The sequence below is a fragment of the Orbicella faveolata genome, unplaced genomic scaffold, assembly GCF_042242905.1.
Source record: "Orbicella faveolata isolate gen_17 unplaced genomic scaffold, um_ofav_v1 contig_48, whole genome shotgun sequence".
Lineage (NCBI taxonomy): Eukaryota > Metazoa > Cnidaria > Anthozoa > Scleractinia > Merulinidae > Orbicella > Orbicella faveolata.
Window position 1 is genome coordinate 4,836,706 of NW_028301578.1, and position 24,209 is coordinate 4,860,914.

Consider the following 24,209-nt stretch of genomic DNA (forward strand, 5'->3'; position numbering starts at 1 on the left):
AATTCAGCACTGGCGGATCTGAGGGAGGGGCTCGGGGAGCCCGTTCTCTCCCCCCCCCCCCCCCCATTCCCCGCCTCAGCTATCTATTATGGAGTTCTTATTCACTCAGCAATTCGGCAGCTCACACTGCAACAGGAACAACTAACAACCTCAAAGGCCGAGGTAACAGGTAAATTTTAAGAAAAGAAACTGCTGCATGAAGAAAATAAAAATCGCTTGGCGTGTTAAGTGAAAGGTCTGATTTCTATTGAAATTCAATAATGGTTTAAACGTAAATGAATTTAGCTTTCCACGTGTACGATCTTTGGACTTGCCTGGAATAGACATGCCCAGCCGTGACTTGATCAAGCCAAACAAAGTGTGTCACACAGCTATCCGTCCAAAGGTCACAAAGGTCACAAAGAATTTAACCTGCGAGCAAACTCACGTTTGAATCAAACGCGCGAGTGACGAAGAGGAATAGCGATCGGCGGGAAAGAGGCGCCAAGAAGTGACTTTCTCCTCTCGCGGCTTCGCCCGTCGATTTCTCGCTCTCAGCTACGCCGAGCGCGTTTGTGCTCCAACGTGAGCCTGTTCGCAGGCTACAAAGAATTATCTAAGCATGTAAATACATTATTCGATTCCCGATTTTAAAAGTTCTGCATTTTCTTCATGCAGCAATTTCTTGGCTTAAAATTTACCTGTTACCTCGGCCTTTGAGTAGTTGTTGTCGTTGTCGTTGTCGTTGTTCCTGTTGCAGTGTGAGCTGCCGAATTGTTGAGTGGATAAGAACTACGTAATAGATATTTGAAGCGTGATTCTCGCTTAAACACAATTAACCAAAATAAGGGGGGGGGGGGAACCTCCCCTAGATCCGCCACTGCTGAATTTCAGGCTACATACCTACCTGAATAACTGTCTTATAACGCGAGAAACAGCCTCTGAAATCGATCGGGCAAGAGACGCTGGATCAGCCATTCATACTTTCATTCTTTCCAAATAACGAATTCACATACTCAGTGAAGTTCATTATTTCTAAGTAATAAATTTACACTCAGCGAGATGAAACTTCATTATTTCTAAATAATGAGTTTCTAAATAACGAGTTTACACACACGTTTAATTCATTATTTCTAAATAATAAATTTACAGTCGGCGAGATGAAACTTCATTATTTCTAAATAATGAATTTACACACTCAATGAAGTTCATATTTATAAATAATAAATTTACACTCGGCGAGGTGAAATTCATTATTTCTAAATAATGAATTTACGCACTCAGTGAAGTTCATTATTTCTAAATAATGAATTTACACACTCAGTGAAGTTCATTATTTCTAAATAATAAATTTACACTGGGCGAGGAGAAATTCATTATTTCTAAATAATGGATTTACACACTTAGTGAAGTTCATTATTTCTAAATAATAAATTTACACTCGGCGAGGTGAAATTTATTATTTCTAAATAATGAATTTACACTCCCGGCGAAGTAATTTATTTATAAATAATGGGATTTACAAACTTTATGATATGTAAAAAACTATTTTAGAGATGACCTGATTTATAAATAATTGAAGTTGTTTAGTTTATTATTTATATATAATAACTCTATAGTAAAAGATTATTTATAAATCAGAAGGTACCTAAAATAATTATTTACATATCAACGGACAAGTTCTTGAGTCTTATTTATAAACAAATTTTGTAGCATTTCCAATTATTTATAAATAAGGGGGAAATAGCATAAATTCGGTCTAAATAATAAATTTACAAACGGCGCCCCATAGTTCTCGGCCACAAAAAACGTAAACTTGTATTTCTCACCTTGGAATAGCCGTAAGGAGTTAAAATTTCACGCATAACTAGCTTTAGCATTCAGTTTACACGTGTAGAACTATCGACTGTTCAACGCTGTTTTCTCCCGAGTAATAACGAAAATGAAGGCTTCGTTCGTGGGCCCAGTTCTCGGCCAGCGGGCCCAGTTCTCGGCCACAAAAGAGTGCATGCGATTCCTCAGAATGAACAACGGTTTATTACCATTTTTTGTTGTTAAATCAATTATAAGGCTTGTGTTTTGATATTTCGATCACAAATTATCCTTAAAGAGCTTTGTTTCATGTTAGAAAAGGAAGTCTTTTGCACACCTAGTTTTTCTTTTAAGTGCAGTCAAGCGAGGCTAAAAAGAGTTGGGTATTTAAAACGGGATTAAGTCAGAGCTCATAGTTTTCAGCATGCCACCCCATTACGGCTTTATTTTTGCAACTGACTTGACACGAATACTCCACACAAAACTATGAGCGCTTTTAGTGTTGAAGGCGAGCAGGGTGGCCGGGAATAGGCAAATACGCAAAAGTACTAAGGAAATATTGAGGAGTGAATTTAGGTCAAAGAACTAAACACGCCAGGAAAAGTTTATATTTAACAGATCGCTTTATCACTCTACGTTCTTTATGCCAAGAATTGGCTCATTTGGGCTTTCTAGACGGACAAAATATAAACTTGAATTAAACCATGTAATTCGAGTAGCCGTAAACAAAAACGTTTTCGGGGAAACCAAATTCACCTACCTTCGCGTCACCTCGATGTGCTCACAGAAAAACTCGGCAGGATGAAAGAAAACTCGGCAGAACGGAAGACAAGGAATCAAGCTACCTTTGGAAACAATTGCTTTTTATTCAGATTCATTTGTGACGCGAAAAATAAACGCTGAACAAAAAGTGGCCGAGAACTGGGCCCCACACTGTACACAGTGGACCTCTTTACAGATGTTACACACACTCTCTTTTTTAGCATTGCAACGACAAGCGCAGTTCAAGATTATAATTGCATTAGTTTTCAATATACTTGCCCCATTTTTTAACATGGATGGGCTACTTGTTACAAGATTTGGCGGCCATCATTTCAAGTCGGTGAATCACCTTAATCCCAGCGTTTAATACTATAATGGATGGTTTGGTTTTATTACATCTACAGGAATAAACATATTTTTTCGCAATCAACAAAATATGGTTTACAAATAAATCTCTTTTATAGTCCACTATACCAAACATTATGTCTTTATTAGAAAGAAGTTCAATTTCAATATCTAGGTTGCCCATCCATTTTATAACTTCTGCCCAGAATTTCTTGGTGTAATGGCAAGTTACAAAAATATGTTCAAGAGATTCGTCTGCTTCTCCACAAAAAGTACAAGCTGGAGATAGAATTATCCCAATTTTGCTAAGGAGGAAATTTGTGGCAAGACATCTGTTGAGAAGTTTATATTGAAATTCGCGCGATTTTGTGTCCAAGGCAACACGATATGGTAGGCTGTATATTTTTTTCCAATCTAATTCATCAGATACGAATTGAGTATTGTATTTGAGTTGAGCGTGGGTGGAGTAATGTTTGTATTTCGAATTTCCTTATAAATGATCTTCGATACGGCTTTGCTAAGTGATACATTTTGACCATTTAAATATAACTGAACCTGATTTTGTAAGTCGAAAGGCTCGATGACAGAATGATTACACGTTTTTAAAAATATGCGCCATTCAGTTGGAAGAGCTTCAATTACACAAGGAAGTCTGAATGCATTCAGCGGAGAAATATTCAATTCTCGTAGATGGTTAGTTATAAGCTTATTGTCTTCAGAAATCAGGTCTCCTATTCTAAGAATGCCTATATTTGCTAACCTATTATTATAGACACACTTACCATCCACACAAATAGCTCTTTTTAATTATTCCATGACTATTTTTCAAAGATCCACATTGGTGGGGTTTTGTACGCTGCCTTGGTTTGCTACAGAGCATTCAAGTATTAAAGGCATTCCTCATAAAACGTTGGAAGCTTGATGGGCAAGGTTTTTACATCAAAGTCGCAACATAGGATAAATTTACCTCCAACAGGTTTTAGGTAGTGCAGAAGTATAGTTTTCCAACTGCTGGGTTGCTCACTTGCGAGTCGTTTGCAACAAAGTATTCTCTGGGTTTTAATTACGGAGTCTAGGTGTGGAGCTTTGAGTCCACCATCTTCGATATCACTAATAAGCGCTAGGCGTTTGATTTTGTCTTTTCCTTTCCAAATAAAGTTAAAGATAATTTTATTGGCCTCGTTCACAAATTCTTTGTCTAAGCAGATCATGCTTGCTCGATAAAAGAATATTGGAATAATGAATGTCTTAACAATTTGAATTCTGCCAATAATGGTGAGGTCTCTGCACCTCCATATCCTTAACTTATCCTTAATAGATATCATCAATTCGTCAAAGTTCGTCTTTTGTTTGATGCGATAATCATATGTGAAATGAATCCCCAGAATTTTAACATATGCTTTTATTTTTATACTTTTAAAAGGCTATGGTTGCATCATTGTATTTATCAAAAAAAAAAAAAAAAACTGCAGAAATCTTAATAAAAAGAGATAAATTGCACGGAAGTAGCTTGAATGCAAGTTAAAACACTAACAACCGTATTGCAAACGAGAATTTGTGGCCTACACAAATTGCGTTGATTTATAAAATAATTCTATCCTAAGAGAAATCATTTTTTGATAATCTACAATAATTCCGATGTGATTTTCTTGTCAGACCTCGGAAATGTGTCACCTCCAATAGTGTCTCTTGATTTTCAGCCATATAGAAAATAGTTTCGCTCTAAACTCGCACCAAGAGAAATGTTATATTTTCTCGCAGACCGTATTATTCTTTATATATCTTTCTGTTATTTCCATATCACCACAATATGAGGGTCTCCTTCAACTTTATCCTCCAGTTCCTGATATGTTAAACCTGAAATCAAGAGAAAAGAATCAATTAATAGGAAGCTTAAGGACTTTCGCGCGAGATTTTTTGTAGTCGATAGATCTTTTCTAAATTTTTACTGCAGTCAGATAATGAGTTACTTGTGTCAGAAACGCAAAAGAAATTGGGGGTCACCGACTTCGTTTCGCAGAGAAAGCATGTGGAAAACTACCCTGATTTTGAAAAATTGGCGCACGTAACTCAGCATGGTCTACATGGGTTTTTAAAAAGTTAAAAATTTCGAAGGTGAGTCAGCGGAGGCAAACGATTTTAGTCATATTATGTAGAAGTGGGTCTGTTGCGTAAATAATTCCAAATGTTACCAACGTTTTCACAAAACTTAACCTTCCAAGAGGCATTTGAAACCGCCGCACAAATAAACGAAGAGCTAAAAAGAAGGAAGTTCGATGGTGCATTTTGGAAAAAATTGAAACTTCTAATCGATATATTTTCTGCATTTTTTTTTGCCACACGTAGAAAATTAGTAGAGAAAATGATACATCAAAAGAAAAATAGGGGTCACAGGACGTCCAAGATCGTTAAATCCAGGTAAAGCTATAGCGGTGTCCATCTGCCCTATAGCGCTCGCTCGATGCATGACGTGGTATATGAATTTGTGTGCGCAGTAAGAATGCACAGAAACAATGCAGAGCTTAAGCAAACCACGACGGCAACGTCAACGAGAACGTCACCAAACAAAAGGTTTAATGAGCAAAACAATAGCTGTGCACGTGCGTTACAATTCTTCGTATATCTCCAAACCGTCCCCTGCACAACAACAGGGAGTTTAAGAAAACTACGACGGCAACGGCAACGGGAACATCGATGAACAAAAGGTTTAATGAGCAAAACAATGGCTGTGGACGCGCGTTATAATTCTTGGTACATTTCTTTGCCGTCCTCTGCAAAACAACGTAAAATGACCAAGTTCTGCGTCGTTTGGAGAACGTGAACGACCACGGCTAATTTTTTTAATTTATATTCCGAATTTAACACTGTGTTCCATATTCAGTTTCGAGTTAATTTTGACAGTGAGAAACGAACTAAATGACTCTAGGATATCGCGAGATTCCTAGGTAAAATATAAGTTCATTATTTAACCGACGTTGTCCTCGGCGTCGCCGTCGTGGTTTCTTAAACTCCCTAACAACTTGAAATGACTACGTTCTGCGTATTTTGGAGAACACGAACGACGGCGGCCAATTTTTCGTATTTTCATCCGGAATTGAACGCTGGCGTTACATGTTTAGCTTGAGCAAGTTCTGAGAGCAATAGACGCACTGAAAAGATCTAGTCAACTGCGAAATTCTAAGGTAAAATATAAATTCATTTTTTACCAGGCGTTGTCCTCGGGGTCACCCTCGTCATTGGGTAAGCTCTCTAATTAGCACGAAACGACGACGGCGACGCCGAGGGCGATGCCGAGGACGACGCGAACACAAAAATGAATTTATATTTTACCTGCACAATTCTCGATTGTCTTGATCTGTTCAGTACGCCAATGGATCTAAAAACGTGCTCGGGCTGAATATGCAATGGCAGCGTTGAATTCCAAATGGAAATACGAAAAATTAGCCGTCGTCATTCGCGTTCCTCAGACAACCCAGGACTTGGTCATTTCACGTTGTTGTCTGGCAGAGGACGGCAAAGATATCTACAAAGATTTATAACGCACGTGTACGGCTATTGTTCTGCAGAATTAACCTTTTGTTTGGTGGCGTTCTCGTTGCCATCGTCGTCGTGGTTTGCTTAAAGGCGGCGAAATACGAGATACAAAAATCCTCAACTTGTCGTGCAACATGAGCAAATTTGTTGCGTGACAAGCTGTGAGTTTGATGAAAAAACGAGCAACAAAACCAAAATTTGTTGCTTAAAGTAGACCCGCGCTCTACTTTTCGCAACAATTTTCTTCAATTAAAAATAAAAAGCAGCGATATTAAAGAATGACGTTTTGACGACTCCATGCCATCATTCTCAAATTCAAATAAAATACATTATGTGAGTTCATTATATAGTGAATGTACGTGTCAAGGTCTCACAGTACATCTGATTAAGGTTGCGTTTTCACTAGGCCGATTAACTAGCTGAACATTCTTTCTGGGTGTTTGTTTACAGACCAACATTTGCTAGTTAAACGTGACATCTGTCTCCACTGGAAATTTAAGCCAGAATTTAACCCGCTGACTCAGAAGATTCAAATTACAAAAGCGCGCAACTTTCAAAAATGGCTGACTTCTCTTGTATTGATTCTAGCTATATTTATACGAAGGAGATTGAGAAGGCATTTTTTCCAGAGAATGCGGTTAATGTCCCCAGAAATGAGGAAGATGCGACGAAATTTTGTAATGTAGGAACCCGTTCTGCAAGGCGACGCCGTGTCATAGGTAGGGTCCTGGCCGAGGAACTGGTGAAGCTAACGGGACCGCAGGAATGGTAAACCGAAATAAATGAGAAGGACTGTTGAACTCGTTTGCCATTTTAAACGTTCTGTTTCGCAAACTGAACCGTGATAGGAGCGTCTGGTAAATACTCTTGCCAGATTCTTTGGCAGGCGTCTGTCACTGCGCACAATGTGATCGGCTGCGGCGTTTACCAGGACAAGTTATACCATCTCGCGAGGTAGTATAGCCAACCTCGTTCCCAGGGTCTCTCATCTTACCGCCCCCTGGAGCGAGCGAAGAGAGACCCTGGTTGGGTCTGGTCACGTGCCACTTTGACACTTGAGAACATCAGGGAGGGGTCCTCTGTAATCAGCAGTTTGTCGCGTTGAGCTTTGTCGCGCGCTGCGACCGCCACATTACCCGCGGCGATTATCAATACTTAGCTTTCAGGCTGAAATTTCGAATAATATCTGTTCCAACGCTTACCTAAAGGTTAAGCAAGTCTGTCTCCAGGCAATTTAGTGGTCGTGATTTTCAGTGTTGCCGTCTTACCCACTGGATTTATGGAAAGTCAGTCATATTTTAACTGTGGACGTCGAGCAGCGCAATTTCATCCCGTAGTAATTGTTGTTTCTCCTTTGAATGCACTCGATCAAATTGATGCAAAAAACATAAGAACGTCTCTAGGAAAACGTATAGCTTTCTCAAAGTAAAGCTGCGGCAGTCTCTGAAGGAAAGCTGGACCAAAGATAAATATGATATTCGTGCAACGCACTGTGCTTGCAAACAGTTCCAATCAAATAGCCGGGCCGACGTCACCTGCGGCGTCACAATATAGAATGCAAGTAAGCAATATGTTCACGGAATATTTTAATCTTTGTCCCTGGAGAGCCAATACTTAGAGCCTTAAAACATATCTTGCAGTAGAAACGAACCTAAACAAAGTATAAGCACGGCATGGCAAATTACAGAGGTGTCAAACTCTGAGAAGCGACGTGGAGTTAACAGCGGAAACCATGCAGACCTACGACCTCTAAAAATATGCTGTAACATAATCAAACGACTCCGCTCTACTTATAATTTCCATTTCTTCTAATAACACGGCACAAAAAATGCCCCTCAGAAACACGCTTGAAGCAAAGGAAGGTCGAGAGATCGAGAATTAAATGAAAATGTGCACAATTCTCTCGAACCGTTGGCGTCACGTACACTAATTTATTAACGACACAATAAAAATTATATTTTTCCTTTTCTAGCCTCGTTTCGTTCGAAGATAAATCCATTTTATCAGCAACGACGGCGAAATGCATACAGCGACGAGTTCGTTGTATTTATGTCCTTCGCGCTCGACAAAGTTCGGGGCGCCGACGGCGCGGTGAAACTTCAACAAATCTTTTCACCCTTTCGCTCCTTTCGGAGTAACTTTGGCTTTCAGTGATCATTTAAAAGGCCCTGAATTCTCTACAATTATTTAATCGCCGGTAACAAGACCTACACTTCATTCTGAGGTAAAGATGAGTAAACATCTTCCATACACAGCCTCGGCTGCGGTGTGTAATTCTCCATTCGCCTTCGTGAGGAGATTTTTACAATATGTAACGTGCTTCACTGAACCATACAACCTTCAGCGACTTGGATTTCCGCTTTCAGATGATGGATAAGTTTTCCTTGGCGTTTGCAGAATATTACCGCCGGACATTGCCGCAGAACATCATATCGTTCTTGGTTTACTTTGGTGACAACACTTCCCAAACTCCCGTAGGCTAAGTATAGACAAAATTCCTACTAGGCCGCCCATCCCTTCAATAATTTAATTGTCATCTCCCAGATTCTGGGAGACACGTGACCAGACCCAACCAGGGTCTCTCTTCGCTAGCTCCAGGGGGCGGTAAGATGAGAGACCCTGGGAACGAGGTTGTAGTATAGCTTGGCGTGAATTTCCGGTCATATAAGCGAGATAATCGCTTGTTTTTCCTGGTGAAAACAGCGTGCATTTTTAATGGACACGTGTACCATGACAATTGACGATCAACAAATTAGACCGACGAGGAACCTGAAGATACTTGGAATAAACATGGATGACGAACTCTCCTTCAGCGATCATGTCAGCGACATATGCAAGAAGGCCAGCCAAAAAGTGGGTGTGTTAGCAAGACTTCGTAATCTCATTTCATGTGAGACTAAGCTCCACTTATATCTAACTGCAATAATCCCTAATTTAACATACTGCCACACAGTTTGGCACTTCTGCAAAGCTTCTGACAGGCGCAAGCTTGAAAGAGTACAAGAACGCGCGCTAAGAATCATCTTTAATTCCAAAACAGACACCTACGATGCTCTTCTAAGTCGTGCAAAGCTACCCTCCCTTCATAACAGACGTCTTCAGGATATCGCGATCCTAATGTTCAAAGTGAAAAACGGCCTTGTACCTGACTACATAATGGAACTTTTTAGAAATTCGAACAAGGGCTATTCTCTTAGAAATGCTGACTTCGATCTGCCTCGTTTCTCTTCAGTTCGTTATGGAAAACACTCCATTAGATATCTTGGTCCTTACCTTTGGTCAAAACTGAGCGCAATTGATAAAAATACACTGACCATCGGTAACTTTAGAAAGAATATTACAAACAAAGACCTCAGTGCTCTAATCGAGGATGCGCGTTCAAACTGCCTTATATGCACTTCTTAAGACTTGAACTACTCACTTAAATATCAATTTTTATTTCTCTCTTGCATTATACTGTATTTGTAATTTCAGAAACAGTTTTTATATTATTTATAATTATTCATTCTTACTTATTCCTAGTGTACCCAATTAATTTTAATTCGTATTCTTAACTGTACATTTTAAATCTCAATACATTGTAACGTAGTAATGTCCCCAATTAGCTTCTGTAAGCTAAATACCTACCCTGACACTTAAATAAAGTTATTATTATTATCCCTAAACTCAAGACGAACTTTTTTCACGGTATTTCTGGACTTTTCCGACTTTATCTAGTCAAAATTGTCCTAGTGAAAACACAAGCTAAGAGATAAAACTAATCGATGAATTGAAAAAAAAAACACCAAACGTGGTGCGGACAAAGATCTCCGTGACCAATTTACAATCCTCAAGAAATGCCGTCGGAAACTGGATCGTTTAATTTATGAAATGCTCTTCATCAAAAACAAAAAACCAACACTTAACACTCAATCTGACTCCATTAAAGCAAAACTTTTTATTTGACAGTTCAAGCGCACCACGCTTGGTGTTTTTTTTTGTTTATTTACTCATCGATTATTTTTATCTCTTAATCATATGCACTGAGACCTTGACACGTACATTCACTATATAATGAACTCAAATAACGTATTTTATTTGAATTTGAGAATGATGGCATGGAGCCGTCGAAACGTCATTCTTTAATATGGCTACTTTTTATTCTTAATTTTTTATCGAAAACCTTAGTTATTAGAATTTTCTTCAACCAGCAACAAATGTTTTTGTTGCGCGACAAGTTGATCACGCAAAGTGAAAAACGCGAAACATCGACCCAAAACTTGCAACGAAACAATGTTGCGCGATAAGTTCAGGGTTTTTGTTTCTTGTATTTCGCCGCCTTAACCTCCCTGCATAACACAACAAGGACACTTAAATCTTTAAATATCATTGTTATACCTCCCAACTTAAATACGTTTTCCGATTGGAGGAGAACGTGTCACGTGTCGTGGGTCAAAACTCCCAAGGGCGAACAAAACTCACTAACTCCCCAGGGAAACAATAACTTGAACTTTCGACTCGCAGTGATCAGGTCGTGTTCCTCGAAACCGCGGCAAATTTGTGAGCCATTCGACGTCAAGCAAACGATTTCTTCGCAGTTCTTTTCTATTTTTGAGTTGGAACAACCCTTAATGACTGGTCCCGCGGGAAATAGTGAGTTTTGTTTCCCTCGACCTCAATGTTCCCTCAACATTGAGGATCTTGGGGAAACAAAACTCAGTGTTTCCCTTTGGGCCAGTCATTAAGTGTTTATTGACTATCCTCAGCAATGAGTTGAGAGTGCGCGAGATTTGACAATTTATAACTGAAACTGGTCGAAGGAAAGAGTGTTTCTCCACGAATTTTGGGATTGCTCAGCTTTTGATTGGTTTCAAAATTTGTGCCATGTGCGCTAACAAATTAGAGTAAACATGCAGTTTTTTTAACCAATCAGAAGTAGAAACAAAAGTGATCTCAGCTAGGCTTTCGCGCGCTTTCTTACGCTCTACAACGGTTGCATGTATTCCCGCGCTTGGCAACGGTTGTTCGTTTTCCCACCTTTGTCACGAGTTGGTTTTTTTTTTGCTTTGAGCAATAATTGGTTCATTTTGTCCCTGCCGTTTGTTTTGATTGGCTCATATGTGATTAACAAAGCTTTGGTTTTACAACCCCCCATCAGAAAATCACTCTATTAATGGTGATTTCCAGTCCGTACTGCGTAGTCTTAGCCACCCAATGTTGGCGAATGATATTCGTTACGAACCACTTACCTTATCTTTGAGGCATTTTTACTGCATTTCCAAAAGTTCTTTGACTTTTACAACTAAGAAGTTTTTTTTAAATTAGCAAGTGATATCACAAAGATTGAAGCATAAAGCTTCGCATTCATGATGGCGGTTGACATGAAACTTTGAATTCACTTCATGTAAGTAGTTGCGAAATAACATTCTGTGGCGTCCTACATGAATCAAAACAAAAACGTAAACAAACTCTCGAGAGTGCGCACGAGCCATCAGTACGCACTAATTATGGTGTATCTACATTTAAATTCTCCGCAGTAAAAATCTGGGAATCTGTCCCACCAGAACTTAAACGTTTTCCATACATGCTCTTCAAAAAGCGGTATAAAAGATTCTTATTGACCATTCAAAACTGACCATAGTTTAACTGTTAGCTGTGTAAGATACTACTGTACAATATTCAGGACATTGTTTTTCCTTTATTTTAGCTTGCATTTATGCATGTCTTTCTTCATTTATGATAATAATATCGTCTTTAATGTAAATATTAATTTAAATTAACTTAGCATGCGGCCAACGCCAACTTATATCTACATGACAGTGACCAACCCGAAAGCTCATTGGCTACTTTGGTCACTGTACACAATTAAATATTGTTACTTCTAGTTAATTCCTATCTGTATTTATTTTCCTATATCATTGTAAACCATCTTACGTTAAGTTGTGTTTCTGTAAATAGTGTGCGATAATGAAAAACTGAAAACACTGAAACTGCGCAGTACCGACTGGAAACATCTTTAAACCGGTTAAAATATTTTGAAAAAGATATCTAATGGTTAAACAGGGAACAATACAAACTAACAATACCTGTTTTACAGCAAATTTCGTCATAATTATGATTTCCATCTAACCATCTGTTTAGGAATAAGCCAAAAGAAGCAATTTGAGGTTTGCAATTGACTTACAGATGTATACAAAGCCTGTGAGATTTAATGGTAGCTCGCCTCCATTTAAGGTCTTGCTCTCCCACAACTTTTCCCATGCAAATTTTTTGACAATTCAAACGGGCCTCAAACTTGGCCATTTTGATATTTTCGACATGCTTTTTCCATTTTTAGCATTCTTTAAAGTGCCACTAACCTTCTCCAATTTTTTTTTTCTTTAATAAAATCTACTAGTTTCCCCAATTACCTCAGCGAAAAAATGATCTCGCTTGATAAAATCCCTGCGTTAAGGTAAACTTTATTTGATAAGTGTAGGTTGAAAGGGGGTTGGCAGCCGAAGGGCTGATGTGGACCTACTTTACACAAATTTAAAATTTTACAAACACGAAAGATATTAACAAAATAATAAGAACTATGTACAAGTAAAACTATTAGTAAAATTTCTACGGGCGTTTGAACTTGTCATTTCTATGTTCACGACCGCGCAATGAGGGATCTGGGTCAAAACATATTTGAGAGATGTGTGATTCATGTAAGTACATGGCCTAGCTGCAAAAGGCCTATTTCAAGTTAGTGATGAAAAAAAAAAACATTTTTCTGCTACTCTATTACACTGTAACAAGGGAAAGATTGTTTAACTTACTTGTGGTCGAGTTTGACTCTATTCGTGTCCGAGTCTCGATGCCTTCCTCTCAACTTGTGGTGACTTCTGGGTACTGGCTCACTCTTTGGTGTTGTTAGCTGTACGGGGTATTTATGAAGGCGACGAATAATTCCCGTTACCATGCCAAACTGGATTAATCGCCTAGAAGAGGTAAGAAAAACGACTATTTAGTAAATTTGTCAGTGTTTGAATTCAAAAGATTAATAACTCGTGAAGAACGTGTTAATTGCCTAGTTATGGATTGAAAACGTTAACAACAGTCATAATGAATAAACGAAGACACCAAGCAAAAATACGTGACCGGCGCCAAGCGCGGGAAAAAGCACGTGACCAACTCGCGATTAGTGTCGCTTTTGCATCTGATTGGTTATTAAAACAAGTGACGCCAGTTTTTCTAAACCAATCACAGAACGCAGTGCAGCAAAATCTACGCAATTCCGAATTAAAGCTGTACTTTCGACCCAACCGAAAACCTGTGCTATATCTCTCAAAAACATGGAAATTTGGCTAGAAAGAATGGTTTGTCTTCATAAAAACTTCAAATATTCGTAACTTAAACGGCGACTACAACTTTAACACTTCTTATCTCAGGAGATTCAAAAGTTTTAAAGTCTTCATTTATTTTATATGATATGGATTATTCTTCAGTAGAAATGTTTCATTATTTCACTACCTCTCATCCACGCGAAGACTGCCGGGATTGTACCTCGTACACAAGTCCCTAACGGTCGCCCCTGGACTGAGCCCACAGTACAGCATAAACACGTCTCGAAATGAAGGCGAGGTTCTACCTGGAGTTTAAAACGTTCAATGTCATTTGTGAAATGTTCATTGAACAAACCGCATTAATAAGATGAATGTTTATAACTAAATATAAATCATTCCTCTAGCAAGTCAGTTCAAAGTCAATCTCAGGTTTTAACTAGATGTGCATCGACAGGATTGGCATTCACTGTTCACAAAAAATGAGCTGCAATAAAGTTTCAAAGCCTTGTAAACCTAGTAACCTTAATCCATCTTCCTGAACGATTTTAATAGAAGACTGGAACGACTCTCTGACTAGCTACGAATTCGAGCGTTATTCGGCAGCTTTACGAAGTAAAACCGGAGACAATTTCAAACACGAACGACTGTGTGTGTTTGACCACATTTCCAAACGCCGAGAAGAGAGTTGAAAATATGACGCGTAGAGGAGTATTTTTGACGAACTCCGAGGTGTTTGGAAATGTGGTCAAAGTCGGTCTTGAGTGTTTGATATATCTTCTCAATCGAACCTAAAACTAAGAAGAAAACGAAAAAATAAAATCGAAAAATCTACGCTAATTATAATCAGATGTCCAAACGACATCATGATTTCTTTTGTTTAAACTTGATAAATTATTAATGAGTTTGAGAAATAGAATTCCCAACTAACGCAAACCTCTCATAGCACAATAAGATCTCCTGTAGTTAAGGCTTTACGTTTTGGGCGAAGAATGTTCCAACCAACCTTTTTTTCCAACAAAGTTAAGGCATTCCTCTTGTAGTTTCTTGTCGTGCGTCAACTGATTAACTTCGGGTGTAGGAATATATACATTGGAGTACTGTAGGAACAGAAGATCATGGTTAGGTAAGATAAAATCCACATACGAGCCAAGTGGCCCATCAGGCTGAAGCTTATCCCGGTTTCGGTAGCATAAAGTGACTAGGAGTATTCCTACTTCCCCCTGGATGGAATGCAAGTCCATCAAAGGGTTACCCCTGACATTAAATTCGCTGGTACTCATTTATACACCTGGGTGGAGAGAGGCTCTCTGAGTGTAACGTGTCTTGCCCAAGAACACAACACAGTGTCCCTAGGCAGTGCTCAAACCCGGACCGCTCCATCTGGAGGCGAGCGCACTAACCATGAGGTCACTCCACCTCCTGTAATAGAAGATAATGAGATGGATTGTTTATTGAACTGGAGTTCAACACTGGAGGAGTTTAGAGCAAAGAACATGATATCAATAAGAAATGAATGCCAAGCTCCCTCTGAATTACGTCTGTAATGCGTCGTCCATGGCTTAACCCAGGGGTTGGCATTTTCTGATCTTGCCCCTACCTTTCCAAGAACCACAAAAAGAAGCAAAACTTCTACCGATGAAAGATACGCTTTTTAGAGCGGTTTTCAATTGAGTGTCGAAAACCAAAACCAAAATAATCACTCTAGTGGACGAATCAAAACTTGAAGGAATTACATGTGATAAAAAGTGAAAAGTGGTAGTTGATGCAAAACCAATAATAAATTATTACCTTTTGACACTCAAGTGAAAACCGCTCTAAATCAGGTAGAACCTTACGCAAAGCATTCTTAAGACATTTGCCATATAATAGTCAATCTAATCCAAAATAACACCAAACAGGACATCAGGGTTTGTTAAAAATTAAGTAAAAAATTCAGAAAATGAAAATTAACTAAGTCTTACACTTAGAAATAAACAGATTACTTGCCTGGAAAATAGGAATAAGTTTGACTATTTTGTATTGACTGTGGAAAGAAAAGTGCATTTATTTTGAATAAGGAACATCACTACATGTTAATATCATTGTGATCATCATGCTTGGAAGTTTTGCCAAATAATCATTTTGTTATGTTTTGGAGGACCAGGCTCTCAGCACCGTCTCAAAATTGAAATGTTTCATTTTTTTTATTGCTATTTAAACCTCACTGGGGTTTAAATAACAATTGTGCTAATAAACATAAGAAACAGAAAAGTGAAGGATTCTGGTAGTTGTAGTCAAATGACGCCATCATGCAAATCACCTATTCAGGTGTATAACGAGTATATTGTACTGACCAACCGCTCAGCAGTATATAACAGAATGTTGATAGCAGGTAGGAGGGGGCAACCCTATGATAAAGTACCATTCCATTCAAAGGGGGGGGGGGGCAAGAGGGGGGGTAAGAATGAATACAATTGCTTTACGTTTCAGTAACTGAAGTTGCATGTAAGTAGTTAGACAGTGAACATAGCTTGAGCAGGGTGCAAGTTGTCCTCACAACACTAAATGACCATAGTAGAATGACAGGCAAGCAAAGAAACCCATGCCCCACAAGCCAAGACTGATGGGTTTTACAGTGGGGCTACTGGATTTTAGCAGAGCTCTGGCGGCCCAAAGGGCCACCAAATGGAGCCCCATACTCATATAGGAAAGAAAGAAAAGGAAACCCATGAGTTGATTTTCTCATGGTTATCATGGCTAGCGGTATTGCTCGTGGGCGCGTAGGCACGACAGCGATGACGACGGAGTCGCACAACATGGTGGCCATACTCCAAATAATAGGTTGACAGAGACATGCAGCCTTGGTTTACCACGTACTTCTTTGATATTGGACATCCATGCTATGATCAATTGACACCTGTCAAAACAACGTATCTGCTGACCAGTATCACGTGACCATATCGCGGGCTCAAGTTTACAAGTCATCGAGGTCACGTATCTTTTTGAAGTTGTCCTCTGACCAAGTGCTGGTTTTCAATTGGATTGCGGGCTCATGTCAGGTTAACTTGTTGAAAACAGGGCAGGATTGTTCGGAAGCTACTAAACGCTAATCCAGGATTAAAGTTAACCAAATTATAACTTTTTCTTCTATACAAATGTTTTGTGCTGTTTTATTTTGTGTATATGGTGATTATGAAAACTCAGAACAAAAGGCCAAACAATATACAGAAAACCTCACTGCAAAGTTACCAAACTCAAATCAAAATGCTACATTTTCCTGGGTTAGCTTGATCGGGCTCTGAACAACTCAGCCCAGGAGCTACACTTTTAGCCTGGCCTAAATCTATATATTAGAATTTTAGACAAGTGAAGCATATAATCCACTAACTAGTATAGAATTCCACAAGTTTTTTGTGCAAATTATTGTTTTGGAGAGGGATGCTAGTGAAAATTACTGTCAAGCTAGAACATTAAAATAGTTACAGCTTTCCTGAAGGCCAAGCTGGAAAACTGATTATTATTGTACCCTTCTGAAATAAATAGTGGTAAGTATTAAAAATAAATTACAATATTTAGAGAGGAAGCCACATCCTTTGGAGAGTTGGTTTTTGAGTAGGGAGGAAAACCGGAGAACTCAGAGAAAAACTCTCGGAGCAAAGCAAGAACCAACAGCAAACTCAACCTACATGTGCATATGGCACTGGGCCAGAATCAAACCCAGGCCACAGCCCACATTGGTGGGAGGCGAGCCCTCTCACCACAGCACCAACCCTGTTTCCTCAGGTGAATTATCTACAATTATTATACATTGTAGTCACCATCTGTCTCTCATTGGCTAAAAGCGTACAGGTAATTCTGGGAAACAGTGCAACCTACAGTTCACTAATCTGCTAGCAGATTAGTGAATAATCTGTAGATTGTGCATGCAATGCATGATTTCCAAGAGCAATGTCAAGTTCACGGACAGAGAAGTAAGAACATGGTTTGTTGAAAATAAACTGTGTTCAGTGCAATAATGCATTTGTCGTTATTTTCTTTAAAACAATGTATAATACAACAATTATTAGATTCGGTTTTTGTGATATCTGAAATATTCAAGGTCTCGGTTAGCCTTCAACTTTGGCTGATAACCCCTACATGTACCTCGACCTTGATTATTCCAGATCAAAAAAACCTCAACCAATAATTGTTTAAAATCTGACAAGAATGTAGTCACTTAACAAATAAATGCTTTGAAAGCAAGTAAAAATGTAGAACTTACATCATGTCCTGCATACACCTCCTAACAAGACTGATTTCCACATCTGCCTCAGCAGCAATCCTCTGAACATGGTTGAAGCCATCAATATATCGCAAAATCTACATACATTAGATAAAATTACAGTATGACATGTTAGAAAATTATAGAACTACATTTTGAAATCTACCATTTAGAAATTTAGGGTGTGTTCCTTAGGTATGACCTGGATCAGGATCAATGATCCATTGTCAGTTGAATCACATAACATCACAGGAACAATGGAAGGATACAATGGTTCCTTTGATACTCTATGAGGCGAGTGATCCCAGATCATTGATCCTAACCAGGAATATCTCAAAGGGATGCAGCCCTAGTCTAATGGAACTGAAAAACATACAGGCCTAGAGTGTGTTACAGTTTTTCATCGTATGATCACTAAGGCAAACTAATTCAACCACAATTTTTGCCTGGTTTTCTTTAGACAAATGAGTAGGTACAGCTGTATGCGATTCAACTTTTTGCCCGCAAGGAGGAGATTCTCACCTAAGATGTTGGAGTTGGCAGTTACAGGTGTACATGTACATGTGTGTAATTCATCAGCTGGGCAAGTATGCCAGATGACATACTTGCCCTAGCAAATTTTACTTGCCCATTCACATACTATGCAATGAGCCTGCAATGATTTCATTCATCGCATCCTCCATGATGGTGATGACCAAAATGATGATTTTATTGTAAAAAAAAGAAGCTGCAAATCTTTGTCTGTTTTCTACTAGTTCCAAATGGATAACAAGTGGTCAGAATGCAGGAAACTCATAAGAAAATTTAAGAATTTTTTTTTGGTAGAGTTAAATTAAACTCGTCCAGCAGACAAGTTTCCATACTGTTTTGGTCATCCTAACAATTTTCTAGCCATCACGGATGACTGGATGACTGCCAATATGGATCTCTGCATTCTTGAAAGAACATCAAAGTTACTGACTTGTTGTGTGGTGATATCCCACGCTGAAGATGACAAGGCATCCTTGTTGCATATAAACACTGGCACTTGATGGTCCAACACAGAGCACGGACTGCTGCTGATGGCAATGTTGCACTTCAAGTGAATAGTGTTAGCCTCATCTGCGTAAACAAATGTTACAAGGACTTCACCTTGACAAATATTGAAGAAGAACTAGAACAGCTTTTTAGTGCAGTAGCAGTACCTAAGGGAAATTAATTTCCAGAGGATTGCTGTGATAAAAGAAAATAATTTGGAGGGCAGGGAAGGTGATAACACTATCAGGGTCAGAATTTGATTAGGGAAGCCACAGGGAAATGGATTAAGAGGTCATTTTAGCCAACCCTCCTGGAAATAATAATTCTAAGAGTTGTTTTCTATGGAAAAATCAACAAAAGCCTGTGGGAAAAAACCAGGCCCAAAGAGTAGATGCCTTTGTATGTGTACACGTTTAATAATCGTCATTTACAACATTCTGTTACAATCATGGCAATCAGATGACTCAAGAGAAAACATGGCTCATTGAAAGTCAACACCTTAATGTGAGCTTGTTGCTTCTTGTCCTGGAGTGGATCTATCACATGTGATAGTCTGTTTCAGGTTAGATCTACATGTAACCTGGTTTAGTACCTCAGTTACAATAGGTTACTGTGACTAACAGTTCTCTAGGTAAGGTCTTTCTGGATGGAGAGAGGTACTGTGAGAGTGATCTCAATACAGTGACCAATATAACTTTGTATCATAGTAAGTAACGCTATTGGAGTCCCTCACCCGGACAATCATACTGGAAGAACTAGAATAACTTTGTATCCTCAACAGTTGTTTGCAGATCAAAATGCTTACTGCACAACAATGAATTTTTTAAAAAGACTTAGTACTACATAATTCCAGCAGAATTAACTTACTCACCTATCTGTATCGTGCACTTTCCTTTTTCATTTAGCTCAAGAAAGATTTCCGAAAGGACACAAGGAAGAGATGCTTTAGTTTCTTCTTGTGATAGAAAACCATACTCAAGCTGAAAGCAATTCAAAATGATAAATTAATGTTTACAATGTTAAGGCAGGTTAGTGTTACAAAACATCAGTTAATGCTGTATATCTGCATATGCCCCTGACATTACCATCCATGTTCTTTTATTCATGTATTTAATACAACCTCTCTTGTGTTTGTGTTTTACTCTGCTAGGTAATGAAACTACCCTATGTCACTGAATCAATGTAAATTTTTGATATCTTATTTAATATATTTTCTAAATTACCTCAAGTGATGTCATATACCCTGCTAACTTCTTCACCACACCCTCGTAGCGAACGGTGTCAATGTTTGGACCAAGGACAAAACACACATTGAAGACTAGAGCATTCCGTGAATACTTGGCATTTTCTATACTAATGGGGCAACCAATGAACTTGTGATCAAGAGCATTTCTGAAAAAGAAAAAAAAATCATATATAGTACCTGTAAATTACCAAACAAAGGACTACATAAATGTCACCATTGATAGACAGCTTGTAAAAGTTAATTAAATGCAAAGTCTAAACATTTTTTTTATTTGTAGGAATCGTAAGAGGAAATATCTAATATTATTATATGGCTTTGGCTTGTGGCCGATATAATGTGCACCCTGATTGATAGTGGGCACGGTCAGAGCTTCAACCTAGACCACTTGATTCAGAGTATTGAGAGCTAGCCATTACATGCCTGCAGGTGCTGCATGTCCCAGACAGGTGATGATCAGAACACATGCATTGAGGTTTAAAGTCATACTTGCTGTTACAGCTTACATCAATCTAGTTTGTACATGTGTATTGTGATGACACAATCACTATGATCATTAAAAAAACTGAGGTTATTGAAAGAAAACAAAGTCATGGCATTAAAAAATGTCTTACATTGTAATGAGTTTGCTCTGTAGCTCAGGTTTTGGGATTATATAAACAGCGACGCAGTCAAACTCCTCTTTGGATATGAAGTCTTCTGGAACCTGATATAATTGAATAACATTATTTAATACACTTCAAAAAGACCAAATTCTCATGTTCACATCACATTCAAGGGAAGTGGGCAGCAATGTAGTAGCTGTAGAGGACTGCCTGCTAGTGTGAAGTACATTAGTTAGTGTAACACTCCAAATTCACTCGAGCTTGATGTGTACACTCTAAAAGCACATGGTTTAATTCTAACATACTTCATGTGAGTCACACTAAATATATCATCTAACAACTAATTCGTGTAAGTCGCACAGGATATAACAGTTAGGTGGCAGGACTACTATGCAGGGTTTTCATTCATGTTTTCAACAGGAGGGTAACTACATGTAGTTTTCACAGGCAAGCAAATCTTTTTGAACTGAACATCTTTAGCTACTGTGAAAGCCATAAGCTTCAATTTTTAGCGACCTTAAATGCACAAGGTCCTGAATGTAAACTAACCCTTGACACTTATCACAGCATGCACCCTGTTAGCAGAGCCTTTCTAAACTACCGTAAATCCTCTTTTAAACCCCCAGGGAGACTTATTTATTTTAAGCACTTTTGAGGGGGTGCTTATGAGAGAAGGGGAGCTTATTTCAAAATCATTCCTAGCGAAATGCATTACTGGTAAAAAAAAAGGAAGAAACAGACTAGGGTTATGATAACCTACTACCTGTTTTGGACCAGGGCAATGACTGTCTAATATGGAGATTTGAGTGGAAAAGTTCAAGCACATGAAGGTGGAGGTCGTAATTTTATAGCCAAAGACCAAAAACAAATTCAAACTTTCAACACGTAAATATACCATACCAGATCACTCCACATGAAGTGTTACAGTCATGATTACATAACAAATACAGTCTATCACTTATTAAATTGATTGTGTGGAATAAGTTGGGAGGAGAGGGGGGCTTAAAAGAGAGACGGGGCGGGGGGGGGGGGCTTAATAACTTTCTTCCTCAGAAATAGGGAGGCTTAATTTAACAATAGAGGATTTACGGTACTTATTTTCTCTTTCTCGCGAAAGAAGCTTGCACGGTGAACGTGAAAATTGTATCAGTCTGTCTGTCTGTCTGTCTGTCTGTCTGACTCAGTGTCTGTCCGAAACATACACCTTACCTGATAAACGATTTTTGGCCCTGCAACTGGGTGGAATTCACAGAACAATATACACTCCAGCTCTTTGTTCTTGTTCATAATGTTTCATTCTATTCTATAGCACTTCAGCACCGCAAAAACTGCCCAAAAGACGGCCATTGTTGCAAGTACAAAAAGAAGCAATGGCGACCGCCATGTTGGATTTGATTTGGTACCCAGTCTTTCCTAGTCCAGGTCGCGACCGCGCGAAACCTTGGGAAAGTGACAACAAAATGGCGGCTTTTTCTCTGCGCAAAAGATGGAAACTTATCAGCGAACATTGGAAGCGTTTAAGACACTGAGTTTCTATTTGATGTCCCTTTTAGCGGTAGCAGAAAATGTTTGGACTATTTACGAAGATTTCAGAGTATGTTTGGGGGACGGATGAAGGAGAAAATGATAGTGCTTTCAAAACCCATCTGCAGAAGACAACAGCTGACAAGAAGAAAAACTTGACATCAAGCAAACCACGGCTAAAGAAAGATCTTTTTGGCAAAGTGACTAGGCTGTACGATGGCTCAGGAGTGATTGAAGGGGACGTTTACTTCACATCTGACTGTGTTGTGGGCGGCATTCGCCCTGAAGTTGGCACCGAAGTGCACGTGGAAGCCTCGCGCGACTCCGAGACGGCTGGCTGGAAGGCAACGCGAGTTCAAGTCATGAAAGAGTGGAAACTTGACGATGCTAAAAACCCTGCTTCATCCGCCGAAACATTTATTGGCATAATAACAAACATCGATCAAGATTCTGGAGTTGTGGATGAGGATGTCACTTTCAAATTGTCCTGTGTACGTTTCGGCTATGCGCCTTATCAGGGGGACTGGGTCAAGTTGGATCTTGAGAAGTCATGTGACGGAACATCTGAGGTCAGGGGGGTCATGCCACTCCGAGAGAAGACTTTTACAGGGACATTGACCTATGTGTCATCAGGGTTTGGTTACATTGATGAAGATGTGTTCTTTACCAGTGGGGTGTGCCCCCGGGGATACAGACCTTGCCGAGGGGATGCTGTGAAGGTAACTGCAATTGAGTCACAGCAACGTAAAGCAATATGGAGGGCTATTAAAGTGGAGCCGAAAAGGGCAACTCCTGTAAAGTTAAGGTACATATGCAAACCTTGGGGTAAGCTTACACTACATGTATTTCAAGAGACACCTAGACAGACCAAAATATGTAAGTTGCAAGTTATTGTTCTGATCTCCAAACTGAGGAGTGAGCTGCATATCCCACAATATGTAGTAAGGAGGGAGCATACCAACAGTTCAGCATTGCAGCAATTATAAAGTCATTTATTCACATAAGATAAGTGGGTTGAACAACTTTGGAAAATTTTGCAGTATGGGTAATATAACGACATATTATCCATCCAGCCTATTACAATGTACATATACACCTGAGAAAATACTAGGAAATAGTGTTTACAAGACTACAGTGTTTCCACCAGACCACGCCATTGCGTGAATCCCGTGTTGTAATCAGGGATGGCCCCCAGAAAAATCATTCAAAAAAGGGCCAATTTGGCACTTTCCTTTTACAAAGCTGCACGCTTAACACTAGCAACGTATTTTAAAAGCCATCCCAGGGCTCAAACTTGTAGCCAATACGGTCGCCAGTGCAACTAACATTTCATGTTTGGCAACCAAAAATTCTGGTTAAAAACAGCATCACTAAAATGGAGGTTGGGTGCCTGAGACTTCCAGGAGCTTCCACTATTGGCAGCCAGCTCCTAGCTGAATACTGCTCCCATGGCTAGCAAATCCTGGCAACCCAGCCATGAGCCCCCACACAGTAAGAGCAACAGGCACCCGTCACGCTGTTGAAACAGTGGAAAGAGGGAGGGAAAGGGGAGGGAGGGGAACTGCCTGGGCAATGAGCTGCCATACTACAAAAAAAAAAATGCCAGAAAATGCCTCCTGTATGCACCTAACAAATTGACCCCTAAGAAAGGTCTTTAGGGGCCACCTTGGCCTTCGAGTAAAATTTTCTGGCTGAAACACTGAGACTAGTACGATATGTCATCCACACACACACACAGAGGAATCAGAAAGAAACAGATGGCTTCAAATGCTATTGTGTCCACTAACTACATGTATCACAGCATGGGACATTGGTCCACTAGAGCCTATCATGTGATGGGCTTCTGTCCACCATAA

The 24,209-nt window shown here is 39.2% G+C and overlaps 2 protein-coding genes, 1 long non-coding RNA gene and 1 pseudogene across 4 annotated transcripts in view; 1 reads left to right on the forward strand and 3 right to left on the reverse strand.

Moving 5' to 3' along the window:
* Nucleotides 1–2,637: 2,637 nt before the first annotated feature.
* On the reverse strand, nt 2,638–4,223 carry LOC149096103 (uncharacterized; annotated as a pseudogene).
* Nucleotides 4,224–4,285: 62 nt separating this feature from the next.
* LOC110054806 (GATOR1 complex protein NPRL2-like) lies at nt 4,286–22,225 on the reverse strand. Its single transcript, XM_020761165.2, has 12 exons — nt 22,039–22,225; nt 20,839–20,930; nt 20,205–20,373; nt 19,853–19,961; nt 18,926–19,065; nt 17,965–18,062; nt 15,711–15,747; nt 14,728–14,821; nt 13,912–14,029; nt 13,218–13,379; nt 12,498–12,544; nt 4,286–4,755 (listed from the first exon to the last, which is right to left on the reverse strand). Exons 1-12 carry the CDS (start codon nt 22,114–22,116, stop codon nt 4,688–4,690), a joined length of 1,212 nt encoding a protein of 403 aa, XP_020616824.2. The 5' UTR covers nt 22,117–22,225; the 3' UTR covers nt 4,286–4,687.
* Nucleotides 15,844–17,958, reverse strand: LOC149096104 (uncharacterized). Its single transcript, XR_016204689.1, has 2 exons — nt 15,960–17,958; nt 15,844–15,923 (listed from the first exon to the last, which is right to left on the reverse strand). It is a non-coding gene; the product is annotated as an uncharacterized LOC149096104 (long non-coding RNA).
* A 43-nt stretch (nt 22,226–22,268) lies between the features above and the next one.
* Nucleotides 22,269–24,209, forward strand: part of LOC110054799 (RNA helicase Mov10l1-like) — a 33,993-nt gene continuing 32,052 nt past the window's right edge. For both annotated transcript variants that reach the window (XM_089281655.1, XM_089281656.1), the window contains exon 1: nt 22,269–23,158. In XM_089281655.1, the coding sequence (XP_089137781.1) occupies nt 22,395–23,158 (764 nt within the window). In that variant the 5' untranslated portion in view covers nt 22,269–22,394. The remainder of the gene's footprint in view (nt 23,159–24,209) is intronic.